The sequence below is a fragment of the Leptosomus discolor genome, chromosome 12 (genome assembly GCF_034619465.1).
Source record: "Leptosomus discolor isolate bLepDis1 chromosome 12, bLepDis1.hap2, whole genome shotgun sequence".
Taxonomy (NCBI): Eukaryota; Metazoa; Chordata; class Aves; order Leptosomiformes; family Leptosomidae; genus Leptosomus; species Leptosomus discolor.
In genome coordinates this window covers 7,907,506-7,924,104 of record NC_141402.1, presented here as the reverse complement: position 1 = coordinate 7,924,104, position 16,599 = coordinate 7,907,506, and the positions used below count along the sequence as shown (strand labels likewise).

Here is a 16,599-nt window from a genome sequence, read left to right as displayed (position 1 = left end):
CCACCATCTGGCTTTCAAGTTTTACTTCTTTCTTTCAGATCTGAGATCACGTTCTCTAGCGTTAGGATTTTGTTAGTTACTAAAAGACATACGACGGATATCCAGGATGCTGGTTCCTTCTTAGAGGATTTTTAGAGAGGGTAGTTTGGTCACAGCCAAAACATTCATAGTAATGAGGGAAAAAAAAAAAAAAAAGTATAAAATGGAGGGAAGAGATGGAAATAGCAACAAGAATGGAAGTTGTCCATTTTGAATGCATTTACTAAGTTATACTTGACCTTCAAAGCTTTAGTTAATAAAACACAAAATAGCATTTTTAATTTTAAACCTTAATACTGTTTGTTATTGTAAAGTGATCTCAGAGCGTAGAGTTTTAAACACATTTGATTTGTATTTTTGGCATCTAACACAGCCTGCAGATCACAAGGCCTCTCAGCGCTTATGCCTTTGGGCTAACTTGAATCAGATTTTCTCAGCACTGCATGGTCCTGTTAGTCTGCACTGCAGTTCCACGTGCTTCACGCTGTCCACCATGCCAACCTTACCTGAAGACAAGGGACAATCAAAAGAGGCACAACACAACACTTCTCCTCCAGCCAAAGTAAGCACACTTACAAAGGTCTTTTCTGACACTTGTTGGAAACATGAGGCTGAAACCTGTTTGCGTATATTTAGCAGTTCATAAAACAAAATCTAATCATTGCTATGAATTAGTGTGTTTTGATTAACTGATGAAGCTATGAATAATCTTTCAGCTGATATTCTTAGAAGTCTTCAAATATTTTATAGATTAAGGAGTGAGAACTGAGGTTGCTCAAGCGCTTGTTTATCAGTTTGATCTACAGGCTTATATGTCTGTCTGTTCTGAACCATTTGCATCAAAGCTGTCCAAAAATGTCCTTTGTGACGTTATTACAGAAAAATTTAACCTTTAAGAAATTAATTTAGGCTTGTACTTGACAGTAGTCTTGAAACATCTTGTGTTGCCTTTGCAGATATAGAAGATGCTATGCGATTCATGTGTGTGTGAAAGATGGAAATCTGTCTTTTTGTTTGTAGTCTTTCTCAGTGCTTTATTTGCCACAGCAGTAGCTGAACATACACCGGAACTATACACAGACCAGATGGGTGCTCCCCAGACATATTCATCATTTTGCCACTCAAATTTGTGGCGTCTCCGTGTTTTTACATGTTTCATTTGCAGGTAAATTTTAAAAAATCAGTAAGAGATGACACTTCTCCCTTTTGAATAATTTATACCGCTGCTGAAAAGTAATTTTATGTTCTAATAAAATTGGGGTGTTATTTTTTTTAATTGTTAGCTTAGCTGAAGTAAAGAACCTTACTGTGATTACAAAATCCCAGGTTATCCAAATCATCCTGCTTTATGCAAACTGGTGTAAGGAAAGAGAAGATTTACGATTTGGCACATCCTCAGTTAAAAATGTATCACTGTCATTTGATTTGAGGACACTGTATTCTGCACTTTAGGTGAAAACATCCGCTACTTTAAAATTATTGGAAAATATTGTCAGCAGTGAGCCCTACACTGATTTGTCATGCATTCCATCTAAATTACACACTACACTGAGTGTTAGTTTCCTGGCTAAAGATAAACACCGCAGATGGATGCAAGTTCATCAGACTACTAGCTGAGAACATATATTAGGTCAAGAAGATTTTATTTTTGTTTTTGACTCACCCATGTGAAGAGTAATTTAGTACAAAACACTTGCTGGATAAAACATCCCCAAGGACAAAAAAAATATGAAAAACTAGCAGACATCGATGAATCTAATCCTGAGTGTGCTTGTCAAATGGGAGAAATGAGGAACTCCAACCACCTAATCTAAAAAAAAATTAAAAAAAATTTTTTTTTTAATACATGATACAGGCCTTTTAGTGGTAAGTCTTAAATGAACTATGATAATGTGATAGTTCATGAATCAGTTAACTGTGCAAAATGCTTCAATTTAGATAAATGATTACTTTTAGGCACAAACAGTGGAAGGATTTTAACCAACACACGTGAGCCTCCTTAAGTTAGACAACTAGCCAATGTGGAGAGAATTTGATCTTGTATGAACACCTGTTGAACATATGATCTTGTATGAACATACTTGTTATCACTCTTGGGTCTTGCTGCAGTCCCAAGCCCTACAGTATGACTATGTAATAAGGAAAATAGTTTATCGTTGTGGTATAAGGACTTGTAGGCAAGGAGAGGGCATGAGAAGGAACTAAGAACTGGTGGACTTGTTTTCTGCTATTGAATAAAACTTTCAAAGCCTGGAATCTCATCTTATCTAAAGTGCTGTCTGGTATCTACCAATTTCCTCATTCTGTTTCAGGAGATGCTTCCCTACCTTTTCCCCGCGTGCACAAATGCACACTCATTCACAAAACAGTTCTGAAAAAAAGAAAATGAACCTTACCTCACATATGTAGTTTTTTGATTACTTCAAGTATCTTTTACATGATGGGAAGACCTGGGTTATATTTCTCAAATTCATTTTCAGAAAACAAATATGATTTTCCATTTCAGTATTTCTTACAGCAGCCTGTGTTCACCATTCTGACTAACTCTAAACAACATTCATCAAAGTATTCATTAGCTCTGTGTTCCTGAGCGAAGTAGATGTAAAATTCCCATTAACATGGGTATGAGGGCAGCTAGCCTCTTGTTTGAAATGCTGTCTGAATTAAGAGTATGTAGTTGAACTCTTAGTTTGTGTGCTGTCTTGTTACAGTAAGTATTGAACATTTTAGAAGTGTTTTATACAGAATAATTTCTTCCACCATAAATCATAGAACTTCGTGTTCAGATGTCATTTCTAGTGATTTCCATATTTTAATTTAATTAGATTTATTTCATGTAGAATAATATAATATTATAATATGCTTTCACTGATACCCTTAAAAACTGATTTCAGGTTTTTAGTATTAAAAATGTAATTTCTGTATGTGTAATGCGTACCTGCAGCAAAGAAAATTAGATCCTTACAAGTTATGTTAAAATTCATAGTGGCCTATAAATCTTCCTACGCTTTCAGGGTTGGTTGTGAGCTGCCATCTTTCCCTCTTTTTAAATCAACAGTCCGTATTTGTATTTCCAGCTTTCTGCTCTCTTTGTATTCTGAACACTATTTTGTTGGCTCTTCTGACTGCTGAAGAAAAGTCTGTCTCAGCTATTCATAATATTTCTCGTATGCTGACTATGTCATCATTCAAGCTTCTGCATTTCTTATTTAATTATTCCTATTTAAATTTGCATTGTACTTTTATCAAATCGCATGTTATGTTTTGTTCTGAAGATGTCCCATGTTTGCCTTGTTTTGCTGTCTGTTTCAATTAGATGCAGTTGCAATGGATTTTCATTACCTTACTTGCTAAAATGTAAGCTCAGCACTTCACCTGAACATCTACAATTAAGCTTATTTAAAACCCCACCTCACTCAAACGACTGCTGCCTGAGATGCATAACTTTTCTGAGGCCTTTCATGTAAGTGTCTGTTTCAGGCCAAATTTGCTCTGAAATTCAGTCTGGACCTTTGATTTCTAAGAATACGGCCAGGTGGCAGAGGGTATTTTTTCCCAATGCTTTAAAGAATTCAGGTGGTATACGGTAAAGCTTTATCATCTAACTGTCCTGGCAGGGTAGCTCTTTTAGCAGAGACATTTCCCCCCATCACCCTTCCATTACTATTCAAATCCATCCAAATTTGGCTGGATTATAAAACTTCTAAAAACACCTTTTCCATATGTTTAGCGAAGGCTTGGTAGAGCTCAACAGCCAGAATGTCTGCAGATCCTACACATCCTGAGTATCCCTGAGCCTCTTGGATCTCCTGTTATGGACCAAATTATATGTGCCATCCTCTCAGCCCTGCACAAGACTCGATGGCACATGATCATCCTTGTAGAGCATGTGGATCAGTTCTCACCTGAGCCATAGAGGTGGAGTCAGGTTTACTCCACATTTTTATGGGAGGAGGGCTTGGGACAAAAAGGAAGCAAAGACTTGGTAGCAGGCAGTCACTGGTAGTAGGAGATAAGGCAGCTGTTGGGAATAGCCGAAGAGCAGACTTGTCTGGAAGCTAACACAGAAAGGGCAGTTACAGGCAGGCAACGGGAGTGTGATGGAAAACTTCTGTGTCATCTTTGTGTGGATGTACAACTGTGAGACAGCTTAAGCTTCCTGTTAAAGCTTCTCTTCCAAGATCTGCGTATAGCAGCCTGAGTACTCTGAAAAGTATAAAAATTTCTTTTGATTCAAGCCAGCTGGCCCTGTAAAGAGCTTCATGCTCTAGCTCTTCCTGCTCCTCTCCTATCCAAATGTACAATAGGAGGCTGTTTTTTCACCTGAATAGAATAGTTTTCACCCATAGAGAAGTTGAACTGCTATAGCTGCTGACCAAGATTAATGTATTCTACCTGACCTGAACTAGCCTTGATCACAGTCTTTTTTTCTTTTTTTCTTTTTAATGAGCTGTCTTTAGAGTCCTAAAATGCATTTGAGTGGCTTTAAGGCTGATGTTATGTCATTCAAAAGCTTTTGCTCTTTGGCAGTCATGAGATCAGTATAAGCAATGTGCATGTGTACTCAGCTGCTTTGCCTTACAAGCAGGGCAGTCACCTGAATTTTTGTCATTGACTGTTAGACAAAAAACATTGTCACTGGGTAACACTTTCAAGAATACTGCAAAAAATTGCTTTCAAGCTATTATCATACAATGTCAGTTATGCACTTGAATCACATAATACATCATGCTTTTTACATTTTAACATTGCAAATATTACAAGGATATTTTTCTTAAACTTAAATCTTCATATTACTTTCTTGGCATGTTTCCCATCCTGCTCTCCTGTGACTGACAATGTGAACTTGCCAAGGAACATCATATGGGAGTGATGAGCATAGCAGTGTGGAGTTGCAGGGAAAGTATTTGTTTTAGGCAAAAAAAATGCTATTTACAACAGAATTAAGAATCCTGAATCAGATATCCAAACCAAAGCATATTTTATTAATTTTGAGAGGAAGAAGGTTTATGCTATATTCTTTAATATTGTATTATTTTCAAAAATGCTTCTAGAGTTCTTTGAATTTCAAGAAGAATAAAATGCAGCACTGGGAGAGATGTTGAAAGGAGTCCTATTGTATCTGATAGATATTAGCAGTCAAGTAACTTAGCTTTCTGGATGTATGTAATTCAGGTCAATTTATGCTTTTGGGTACTTGTTTATTGTAACAAAGCTTAAGACTATGCTAATTTCTCCCCATGACAATAGATGACTGATATAATTATTAATTTATGGCCTTTGTTTCAAATAATTGAAATTATATAATTTTCTCTGTTCTGAAATGTTGAATTGTTCAACTGCGAGCTATTACATGCTTCATTCTGTAAATGCCTAAATTTGTGCTTTTATAACAGCTTTTTATTACATACCTATTTAATTAATATTACTAAAATAATTGTTATTGTGTCAATCTCTAGTAGGTGAACATTCTTAAAAGGAGTAAGCAAAATTGACAGCAAATACCATTTCAGTAAAAGCAAAATTATGTTTATAATGGTTGAATGTAATTGGCTTTGTGCCATGGATAGCAAACATGCTCTTTTAGAAAATTCAGAATCATCACTTCCTAGAGAAGTGATTGATGTCCCAAGCCTGTCAGTGTTTAAGAGGCATTTGAACAATGCCCTCGATAACATGCTTTAACTTTTGGTCAGCCCTGAATTGGTCAAGCCGTTGGACTAGATGATTGTTGTAGGTCACTTCCAACTGAAAATATTCTGTTGTATTATCTAATCTAATGCCAACTGAAGTAAAAAATTCTTATAAAACTGTGGGATGTAGTTTCAAGGAAAAATTTAAACTCCAAAAAGCTAAATAAAATACTTGTACATACCAGTGCCTAGCAGAAGCAATTAGGATTTGAGAATTTACAAATTATTCTTTAAATTTTACAAGTTGATTGATGGCAGTCTCCTGCAGCTTTTGGGAAGATTTCCCTGTATCTATAAATACACTGCTATGATATGTTCTACTTTTCTCATGATTGTACTCTGAAATAAAAATTGTGACTTACAACAGCTGTCTACGCTTCCCCCCTCTGCATAATTTTGTGAATCACTTTTTTCAACTTCTTGACTGACTGTAAACACCAGATTGCTTACATAGCCTTTCAGCAACAGAGAGGTTGGGTTTTGGGTTGCTTTTGTTGGTTTGTTTTTTGTTTGGTTTGGTTTTTTGTGAATATGAATGTAGTACCTGCGGTAGAAGTAATAATTTTTTAACTATGTATGAGAAATCCACAGTTCTTCATTCCAACTTGATGCGTCTCCATTTGGAATATCTCACAGGAAACAGATTCCTTCTCTTCGGCTGATTGGCATCATTGTGGTAGAAGGTGTGGGATTAAGTTCTTGAGACAAGTTCTCATGTTTTTTAAGAAGGCAAGCATACATTGATATTCAGTGCCGGTTTCTTTTGTTACTTAAAAATTATATTGTATCTTATTAAATATGAAAGCATATATTTTTAATATATAACTGCAAATTAATGGGAGGGAAAATCAAGTACAACTAACAAGATAACCTTATAATTATTTTCTTGTTATATGGATAGCATGTGTACACTTAATAGTGCATTTATTAAAGCTTTCATTGAACACTAGTACTGTTTGGAGGTTTTGTGCGCCTAGTTGAGCCCTGTTATACACAGCAGCTTTTCGCTCTTGCACTCAGCTCATAAGTTCACTAAGTGTTGTATGTGTACTTCAGTAGAGGAATGGTTTGCTGTGTGAAAAAAAAACAGTTTGTCTACCATTTTAAAGCTTTCTTATTAGTTCCATGCTTATTAAATTTAACTCGTGTGCATTAAAGATTTGTGAAGAAAACAGATATGCCAGGTCTCCACCATCTCTTTTAGCAAGTATAGGCCTCTAATTTACATTTGTTTTATCAAATAAGAGCTAATTTTCATTTAGTTCAGTCATATTCTCTCTTAGCTAAATTGAGCAATACATGTTAATTTCCACATAGAGCGTCAATATTCAGTGTTTTGAATTTCTGTTTAACTACATTTTTATATTTGTCACAAACTATTCAGGACACTACTATTGAAGGGACAACATGCAGTACACCTTCTATTGTTCTTCCAGAGAATGCTGTTTCACCAGATGTAGAAATTGATAAAAATCTGGTTAACAGGTACTGTATTATACATTATCAATCTATACATAAACTGTACAGTAATTCCAGGAGCTATGTTTCTAAAATACTGCTTTGAAATTTATATTGTATTAAAATATTATTGCTGTATCTTTGTTTGTAATTTGATCATATTGTCTTTGCCTTTTGACGATTTTTCGGGTGTTGAGAATGCAGAGGGGACAGGAATATAATTGATACTAAGAGAGTAGAGTGTCATATAATACTGAGACGGCTAACCTGACTCAGTATACTTCAAATTTGCATGAACTTTCTTATCTTTCAGAGTAGCATAACTTGAAACTAAAACAAGTATTTAAATTAAAGTTTTCCATAATTTGGACTAAAAGCTGTAACATCCTTTTGCTAGCAAATAAGATATGGCCTGGTGAGGAAAAAATTACTTGGTCAAATCCTTTTGTAGACATATAGTGGGGGGTGTGTATGTGTGTGTGTGTGTGTGTGCGCGCTACAATCCTACACCTGCTATAAGGAGGACTGACAGTTGGATTCCTCATGTTCTGTGCATGGCAATCTGCAATACTGTCCTTCTGTTCAAATTTTAACCTTTACTTAGACCCAGTCAGTGAGCAACTGAGACCAAAAAAAAGTACAATTGGGCGTTTTTATGTTTCCTGAAGTATTCCCTCCGCGTTCTTCTGGGAAATTTCTTGATTGAGTAGCTGAATCCCTAATTCTAGTTTAATATTTATATATGTACACCAGTAGTGCTGCCTTTAATCGTATAAATTTTCCACTGAACCAGTAAGAACTTTGTAGACTGATGTAGAGTTAGGAAATTAATCCTTGTAAGACTTAAATTACTGAAGTGTGTTTTAATGAAGAACGAAGGTTTTCTGCAAAAGTTGGACTTGTGATGTGTGACATTTTGTATAATAAGGCTTATTTGTGAGGGTAGAAAACTTCCGAAGTAGGCTTATGATCTTAAAATACTATGCAATTTTTATGAATACCTTTTGCAAGTTTTTTGTTTTTTGTTTTTTTTTTTTTATACTTAGTGTTGTATAATTTTATGAACTGGTGAAAATGCTGCTTATCTTCTTTTTGACAGGTTTAGCATATTACATATGTATTTCAGAATAAATCTACCTTCCCGTCTTTTGCATATCAGCTTATTATAGACTTAAAACACACTTAAGGTGATGCTGGTGAAGCTACCGTTACTGTACATTGTTTCTTTCCTTACAAAAATTGTTGGCAGTCTGGCTAACTTTGTTTCATAAGACAATATTCTGAGATATGAGAATATCATGGTATTATTAACCAGCGTCTTTAAAATTTTCTGCTAAAGCCAATTAAGTTATGCTCAGTTCTTTTAAAGTCCTGAGATGAAAGCATTGGAAATTTAAGTTACTGGACTTTTTTTCTATCTAAAAAAACAGATGCAACAAATGTAGGCTTCATTTCCAGCTCTCTTCTTTCCCTTCCTCCCAGTGTAGCTGCAAAAGAAACTTCTGTAGCACCTGGAAATTGGGGTAGGACCCCATTTCTGGTCTTATGAAATAAAACAGGTATCAGTTGAAAATTCAAGTAGATAATGTTCTTAAGCTAAACAGTTGGGCAACTTAAATGTCTAGCTTGAAAACCATAGCACAATGAGTTTTGAAGCAGATGTTTGGGCCCATTCAGGTAGAAAGGACAAGAATACCGCCTTGAGATTAAGCATATGTGAAAGCACGCTGTTGAATGGAAATAATAATCCTGTTTGAAGTTGAAAAATTCAATTCAATTTTGAGTTGAATTAAGGTTATTTTCAGTCCTGTAATAAAGTGTACTACTTCTTGACCTGCAATTTTTAATTTATTGACCTGCCATTGGACTTAAGAAATGGGAAAAAAAATAATCAGAAAGTATTGATCATAAATCTATGCTATAATTTGCTTGTAATTTTGAAGTGTACTTCTTCCAATTTTAAGATTATTTAAGAGTCAGAATTGCAATGCAGCCCTTTAAAAGCAGCATTATTTGCTGGATCAGCATTTAATTTTCTGCAGTCATTTTAGACTTTTACCTGGTTTTCAATCTAGAAAGTTCCTGTATTGCTATAGAGGAGTGCCAGTGTGGGAGTCTAAGGAATTATTTAAGTCATAAAACTTAGTTTAGGAAGCACTAACAATTTAAAAAGCCTATTTTTTTTTTTCAGTGTACAGTATTTACATGAGTTTTAAGTCATGATAATGAACTAAAGAAACGTAGTTTTTCTGAGAAATAAGAAGTTCACAGTGTATGAGGTTATCAGCAAAGATCAGAACTGCTTTGTGAGAGCAATTTCTGTAATTTTCTTTATGCAGTCTTCCTCCATTTTCCAGTTCTTTGGAGATGAGAGGAATTGCAATAAAACATTTTTGTCTTCGCTTTTTTTTAATCAAAGAAAAGTTCTCTCTTTTTAATGTTAAATTTTTATAGAGAAGCAGAACTTTTTTTTTTTGGTGGCATACTCCCATAATTTTTCTTTGTTCATTTTTCTCTCTAGGCCTCGTAGTCCTCATAGGAGACATTCAAACCGTGCCACTAGGAATCCATCAAGTACATTGACTTCTGTTGGTAAGAAGTCGTCATTCATTTAAGCCAAGGTGTTTTCTCAGAAAGTGCGACATGCAATAAAGACCTAAATATAGAGTCTGACTGTATTGACTACAGCGGTTTTGCTGTGCGTACTGTCTGTAATGCATGCACAGCGAGTGCTGCTAGCATGTCGAATTGTGGTCATGAGTATATGAGTGTAAGTGGGCTGCATGCAGACAGATACAGGGAAATATGCGTTTTGTTAGCTTCATAAAGTTGCTAGATTAGTGTATTAGTGTAACATTTTTAGGAGACTGGAGATACACATACATAAAATTCTTGTTGTATGCAAAATACTGTTCAGTAACATTTTGTTACTTTCAAACAGCTGGAATTTTTTTAGCAAGGAGCTTAACAGACACTCAAGTTTGACTATCATACCAGATTAATCTTTAAACAAAAAAATACTATCTAGGGGAAGATTTTATTAATTTCTTCACTTTCTAATGAGTCTCTTACTATGTAATTAGTTCTATTAGTTTTCCAGTAGCTATCTGTGGAGTAGATTGTTATTCAAAGGGACTAATGGTGTGGATTCAGATTTGTGAGTACTACAAACAGATAAATGCTCATCCTGTTAAGTCAGTGTCAAAGCACCCATTGGTTCTTAGGCTTGGTATGTTTGCATTTGGATTGTTACTTGTCTCCATTTATGTATTTCCTGTAAAGTCAAAGTTGAACAGAGTTGATAGAATGTTTATGCTATCGCATGTAAAGGATGAGGGAATAAGCATATGAGACCTCCTACCAATATTGGGGGTGAAAGGGGGGAATCAGAAATTTCCATGAAGTCATGGACTGGTGTGATCATTGCATAGCTAAAACCAACCAACCACACAAACAAACACAAACAAACAAACAAACCCCCACAACCTGTTTTTGTGACAGACTTAAAACCAAGCTTATCAGGTGAGTATCCCAAGACTCCCAGAGGCTTTTAAGGGGAAGCATCCTTTCTACTATCACTAAGTAACCTAGTTCTTGAGCATCTTGAAACAGACACATCTGCATCTTTTTTTTTTTTTTTTTACTAAAGCACCAACAAACATCAGAGCCCTGCTACCTCTCTGATACTCAAAATATTCTGAATAAAAATTCTGTTTTATCAACTCATTGCTTTTAGCAATTGAGATTCTATTAAGGACGCTGATTAATAAGCCCTCTTTACATGTTTTTATTAAGAAACTCAGATGTGTGGAGTTGTTCTTGATCAATATATTGAATTTAGGCATTGGGGGTCATGAGTTTTCCAATAGTGAAGGGGTTCCTGTCAGTCTCAGCAAATATTTCTTATAAGAAGCACTGATCTGCTGATGATAGCAAGTCATGCATTCCTAGGGTTGAAAAATGGCTGCAGCTTAGACTCCTTTCCCTAAATTATAGGTATGTTTCTACTTTCTTCTGTAGAGGAAGTATTGCATGAAGAAAAAAATTGGTACCTCTGAAAGTAATCCAAACTCTCTCTGCTATTAACAGTGTATATACCTTATTTTTTCTTTCTGGTGGTCAAAACAGAGAGGCCAGAACCCTTTCGAGCCAAATTTTATGTATTATTACACATTTAATTTCCCTTTTTGTGAATTTATGAGGGTTAGTTTGCTGGAATTAATTTTATATTTGTGACATGACAAAGATACAATAATAATTTTATACACCTGGGATCCTGGGCTAGTTTCACAAAGAGAGGACTGGAGATTTTTTAATTTAGCAGAACATCCTTAACATTGCCTTTTTATTAGTAAGATAATAAAATATTTTATGTAAGTAGTATTTCCACTAGTTATCTTCTCAACCATGCAGAGACAAAGTGCTAACTATTCATATCAAAACCAGCCAGAATTAATTGTTACTAGTTTCTGATTCTGAGGCTTTTATAGCTGAGTGCTCAGTTGCATCAATATGCCTATAAAAATGTAGCTGAGAGAAAGCCCACTGATAGATTATTAGGAGGTTTCAAAGAGTTGTGACTTCTCATGCATTTGCTCCAGTTTTGTGACTGATCCTTTAAATCCCTGAGTAAAATGTGGGTTTTGACTGCTTGCATTCAAAGGGAAACTTCCTTTATATGTCTTATAAAAACTAAGATGGAGATAAGGTCCATGTAAATCAGGTAGCTCAGATCCACTTAAGGGAACTTGGAACACTTAAAATCTATCCTTCTTGCCAGCAGTTAATTTTAGAGGTAGCTGAACTTGTGGAAACTAAATAAATTTAGGGAACTATAAGTATAGAAATCAGACTTATACAAAAGAATGATTATCCCTCCATATTCAGAGATGCAGCAGCAAGAGCTGCTCCTCCCCTTGGCTCCTGGCCTCCCTGCCAAATCTGATATCCAAATTAGGACTTTACTATCTGGATGGGTGGACAACTGGAAAGGTAAAATATTGGTTGGATAGTTTGGCTCTGAGGATAGCGACTGATTGGTTGGTCATACGCTTCCTAGATGTTAGCGAAAGGAGAGGGTTCTCTGAAAGAAACCTTTCCAGATGTCATTCTACTGAAGACAGAGCTTTACTTCAAGCCTGCTTTCTGTTCCAGCTGCTGTGGCTGGCCTTTGGATGTGTCTTGAACCCACTCAAGAAAATGAGTTGTGCTTTCCATCTTTATCAGTGACCTGGAGGAGGATGGAGTGCACTTTCATCAAATTAGCAGATGAAATCAAACTGGGAGAGATTAATATATGCTTGAGGGTAGTGCTGCAGTTCAGAGAGACCTAGACAGGCTGGAGGAATGAGCCAGCAGGAACCATTCAGTAGACAAATTCAGAGTCCTACATCTGGGAAGGAATAACCCCTTGCTGTAGGTACAGGCTGGGAATTGGCTGGCTGGAAAGCTGCTCTGCTGAAAAAGGCCTAGAGGCCTTGGTAGACAGGAAGTTGAACATGAACTAGAAGTGCATCCTTGCAGCAAAGAGGGCTAACAGTGTCGCAGACTGTACGAGTAGAGCCTTAGCTGGTAGATCAAGGGAAGTGTTCATTCCCTTTTACTTAGCACTCATTAGGCTGCATCTAGAAAACTGCATCCAGTTTTGGGAACTCCAATAAAAGAAGGGTGTTGATAAATGGGAGCGAGTCCAATGGAGGGCCACAAAGATGGTCCAGGGGCTGAAACACTTTCCCTGCGAGGGAAGGCTGAAGAAGCTGACCTAATTTAGCCTGGTGCTTTAGTGGAAACCTAATACATCCTTTCAGTACCAATGAGAACCTTATAAAGAAACGGATCCAGGCCTGTGGCAGGAGGATGAGAGGCCATGGATGTGATTTGAAACATGCGAAGCTCTAAGTGGGCATGAAGAACTTTTCACTCACTATAGAGTCATGCATTAGAACAATCTGCCCAGAGAGCTTTTGCATCTCCACCCTTAGAAGATTTTCAAGACCAGATTGTCTTGAAAGACCAACAACCCAGTTAGATTCCCCCCACTTACTTTGCTTTGAACAGGTGGGACTAGATGACCTCCAATAGTCACACAACACAGTCACTTAATTACTTATCTAGTTAGTTCGCAGTAACAAATTTTCTCATAGTTACCTGAGAATAAATGTCTGACTTGCAGTCTGTTGATGCTAGTGTGTGCCAGTGGCCTTGTACAGATTGAGCAGACTCTTGGCAATTTGTTTATCTGTTCTTGCAGATCCAACAAGCTTACTAGTCTGTGGAGCTTATTAACCCATGAAAAACTTGCACACGCTACCTTGTCAGCATATGTTTCCTTTCTTTGGCCTGTTGTTTTCACCTAACTGTTTCTCCATGCAAGCCTAGGTGCTTATAGAAGCCATTCATGCCAACTCACACAGAAGGGGGGTTTCTGACAACAGGCTGCATTCTTAGCTTCATCATAGCCTGGAGAATTGTAAAAATTAGTGCTCAGTTAAGTGTTTTCAACCAAATTGGAATCTTTCTTGGATTAATGGGTTCTTTCTAAAACTAGTTAAAAATTGTTTAGAAAACAGTGCATTAATCTAAAGGTCTAAGTGTAAGGCAGTGGCTTTCAGTTTCTGGTTCATGCATTCTCCTGGGTCACATGTCTAACATATTAACATAAGTGGGCATGAGGAAAAGCAATCTCTTAACATGCCTTCTTTAACCATTGGATATTCTAATGGGATTTGCAATTCCTTTGAAAAATTCTGCAGGTCCACCACATGGTAGAGATTGATTTTCTTTTTGAAATAGCTTTATAATTCTCATGCTTTAGCTATTCAACACAACTGCCTGCAGCTTTGCCAGATGCAGCTTTACTGTTGCTTCTGCATTTGTAAGGGAAAAACTCTTCTGTCTGCATGGAATAAAATCTTTATACTTCCAAACTCTGAACTTTATTTTATAGATTATTTGATGGAATCACCTGTATGTTAAAACTGGTGTGCGTAAATCTTTGCCAGGTGAGTTTGTGAGACTTTAGCCTTGAAAAAACTGGACATACAAAATCCGTGGAAAAACCTAGTCTACCGCAGAAATGCCATGACTTCTAGTTGAGACAGATCTAATGCCACTTTTACTGGTAAATTAGAAAAACTTTATTTGGAACACAGCCAGAAAAGCTAGTTTCACATATTGGAAATTTTTTTATCATAGTAACTTAATCTTAGTGGGTTATTTGTGTTTTTGAAGACTTGCTCTAAACATAAGAATATAGCAACATTAGAAATGAGGACACATTAACGTTTGTTAAATGCCAGTTCAAAGCTAAATTTATAGATATGTTTTGTACTTGTTACTCTGAAATGTCACAACATACCTGGAAATATGAGGTACAGCTCTAATTCTGATATTTTCTACCCAGACAACAGTGGTCATGTGATTGATCTGGTAAATGATCAGCTACCAGATGTCAAAATATCAGAGGAAGACAAAAAGAAAAACCTTGAATTACTAGAAGAAGCAAAGAAAGTGAGCGAGAGGTTTCTAATGCGCAGAGGCAGAAAATCAAGAAGCAGCCTTCCAGAGTCACCCACAGGTAGGTGCAGATTCTGAAAAAGATTTTATATTCTACTTCAAAGATCTGCAAAGGCACAAACAGGCATCTACTGTAATGCATACATTGCTCGTGTGTACATACTCTTCATTAATTTGAAGGTCAGAATCCCTCTGCCCCTCCTCACAATTCCACATAAAACAGAAATGACCAATCTCTATATTCATATGTAACAGTGGAAGATGCTGTTAAGTGCCTGAGTGACACACTGCAAACACTGTAACAGGAAAGCGTGAGGTATTTCTACTGAAATCTAAAAAATGGTCACAAATTTCTATTTGTGAAGATTTTCTTCCTGAAGTTTCTATTGTACAAAAAATTGACAGTTTAATGGTAAGATTCATACTGCTGAGAAAACATTCCCCCCAGACATAATTACACAGACTTTTATTCTGAATATAGCTGTAAATGAAGCTAAATGGACCAGATCCTCCTTTAAACACAGCAGGATAAAATGTTTTGTTCCACAATATCAGTTGAAATTATTTTTTCCCCTTGTATGAAGTGTTTTAAAACTAGGCCAAAATGCCATTTTATCATGAAGTAGGACTTCCATTTAGCTTTGAAATGCCAATTCAAAACAAAGTTCAGTCTTAAAATTGGCTTGACACTTTCTGGAGGAAAAAACCCCATGCTTTTCAAAATTAAATTATAATTTTTTTTTTTTTTTCTAAATTCCTTGTGAATCTTTCTCTTATGTCTACTTCTCTGCAGTGCTTACAGTATCAGAAAACTGAGAATAAGGATTCTCTATATCAACAGAATTGTGTTGGCTTATGGCAGGCATACAAGAGAAAACCTACTCTAAGTTCCTAATTGCCAAGTACAATTTGGCAATTAATATTATTTGTCAGATTCTGGAAAAACACGTGACTGATGACTATGAGATGTTTTAATCTTATCTGAATTTTTAAAATTCAGAAGCTACAAGCCTAGACAGTAAAATTACCTCTTTTCTGGTTTTGTCTTTGTTTTAATGAAGCAGTTTCCCCTACACTTAGTCCTAAAGTTTCACCAGTAGCTTCTCGGAGCAACTCACTCTCCCAGTTCCATCAGGTAAAATGATCTATGCAGCCTCAAACTTTAACTTATAAAAGCTCGCAAAAAATGTATTTTTTAATATTTCTTGAAAAGTCAAAAATCTGTAGATTCAAGCATCTCCTCCTGAATATGACAAAGCTCATGAATGTCTACTATATATTTTAACATACATATTTTTTTCCCATTATATTTTCATTCCTGTGGTGCTGCAACATTACATGTTCTACTTTTTTTATCCAATAATATTCTGTTTTAAAAATGGAGTTTTGAGAAGCTTTAATGATCTTTCCCCTACTGTGTTTTAGATACTTTTTTTCCCCTTTTAAATAGTATTTTCCACATTTAAATTTTGTCATTAATGTGTTAAGTGGAACTGTGCACGTATATGTTTGCTCATGCTGTAGTAAAAAATATTTTGAGCAAATCAAGATATGCCCTAATTACGTGTGTGTCTTTGCAGGGTCTGATGCATGCACAACCCCTAGTGTTGAGTCAGTACCTCCAGGGCAGGTAAGAAATAGCTGAATAGTCTGCACAGCAACCTGGTTATTACAGTACTACGTTATACTATGCTGTCCTGTTAGTCTCTGTGGAAAATTGGATGTTTTGAATACCGTTTCATACACCAAGATCAGATTATTGATATGCTTTTTCTGCAGAGTGAGGGACTAATGTTTACTCTGAAGACAAAAAATCCATGAGGTAACAAGCTCTGAAGGATCATAGAGATCTGTTAAGTGTAGAAAATGGAAAAAGATCAAATATAATCCTAAT

The 16,599-nt window shown here is 36.0% G+C and overlaps 1 protein-coding gene across 1 annotated transcript in view; it reads left to right on the top strand.

Annotated features, from left to right (window-relative positions):
* Nucleotides 1-532: 532 nt before the first annotated feature.
* The window catches only part of IRAG1 (inositol 1,4,5-triphosphate receptor associated 1), a 40,402-nt gene continuing 24,335 nt past the window's right edge, over nt 533-16,599 (top strand). The window contains 7 exon segments of the mRNA XM_009952320.2: nt 533-601; nt 7,117-7,217; nt 9,712-9,782; nt 14,593-14,766; nt 15,767-15,820; nt 15,823-15,840; nt 16,286-16,335. Coding sequence (XP_009950622.2) covers nt 533-601; nt 7,117-7,217; nt 9,712-9,782; nt 14,593-14,766; nt 15,767-15,820; nt 15,823-15,840; nt 16,286-16,335 — 537 coding nt within the window.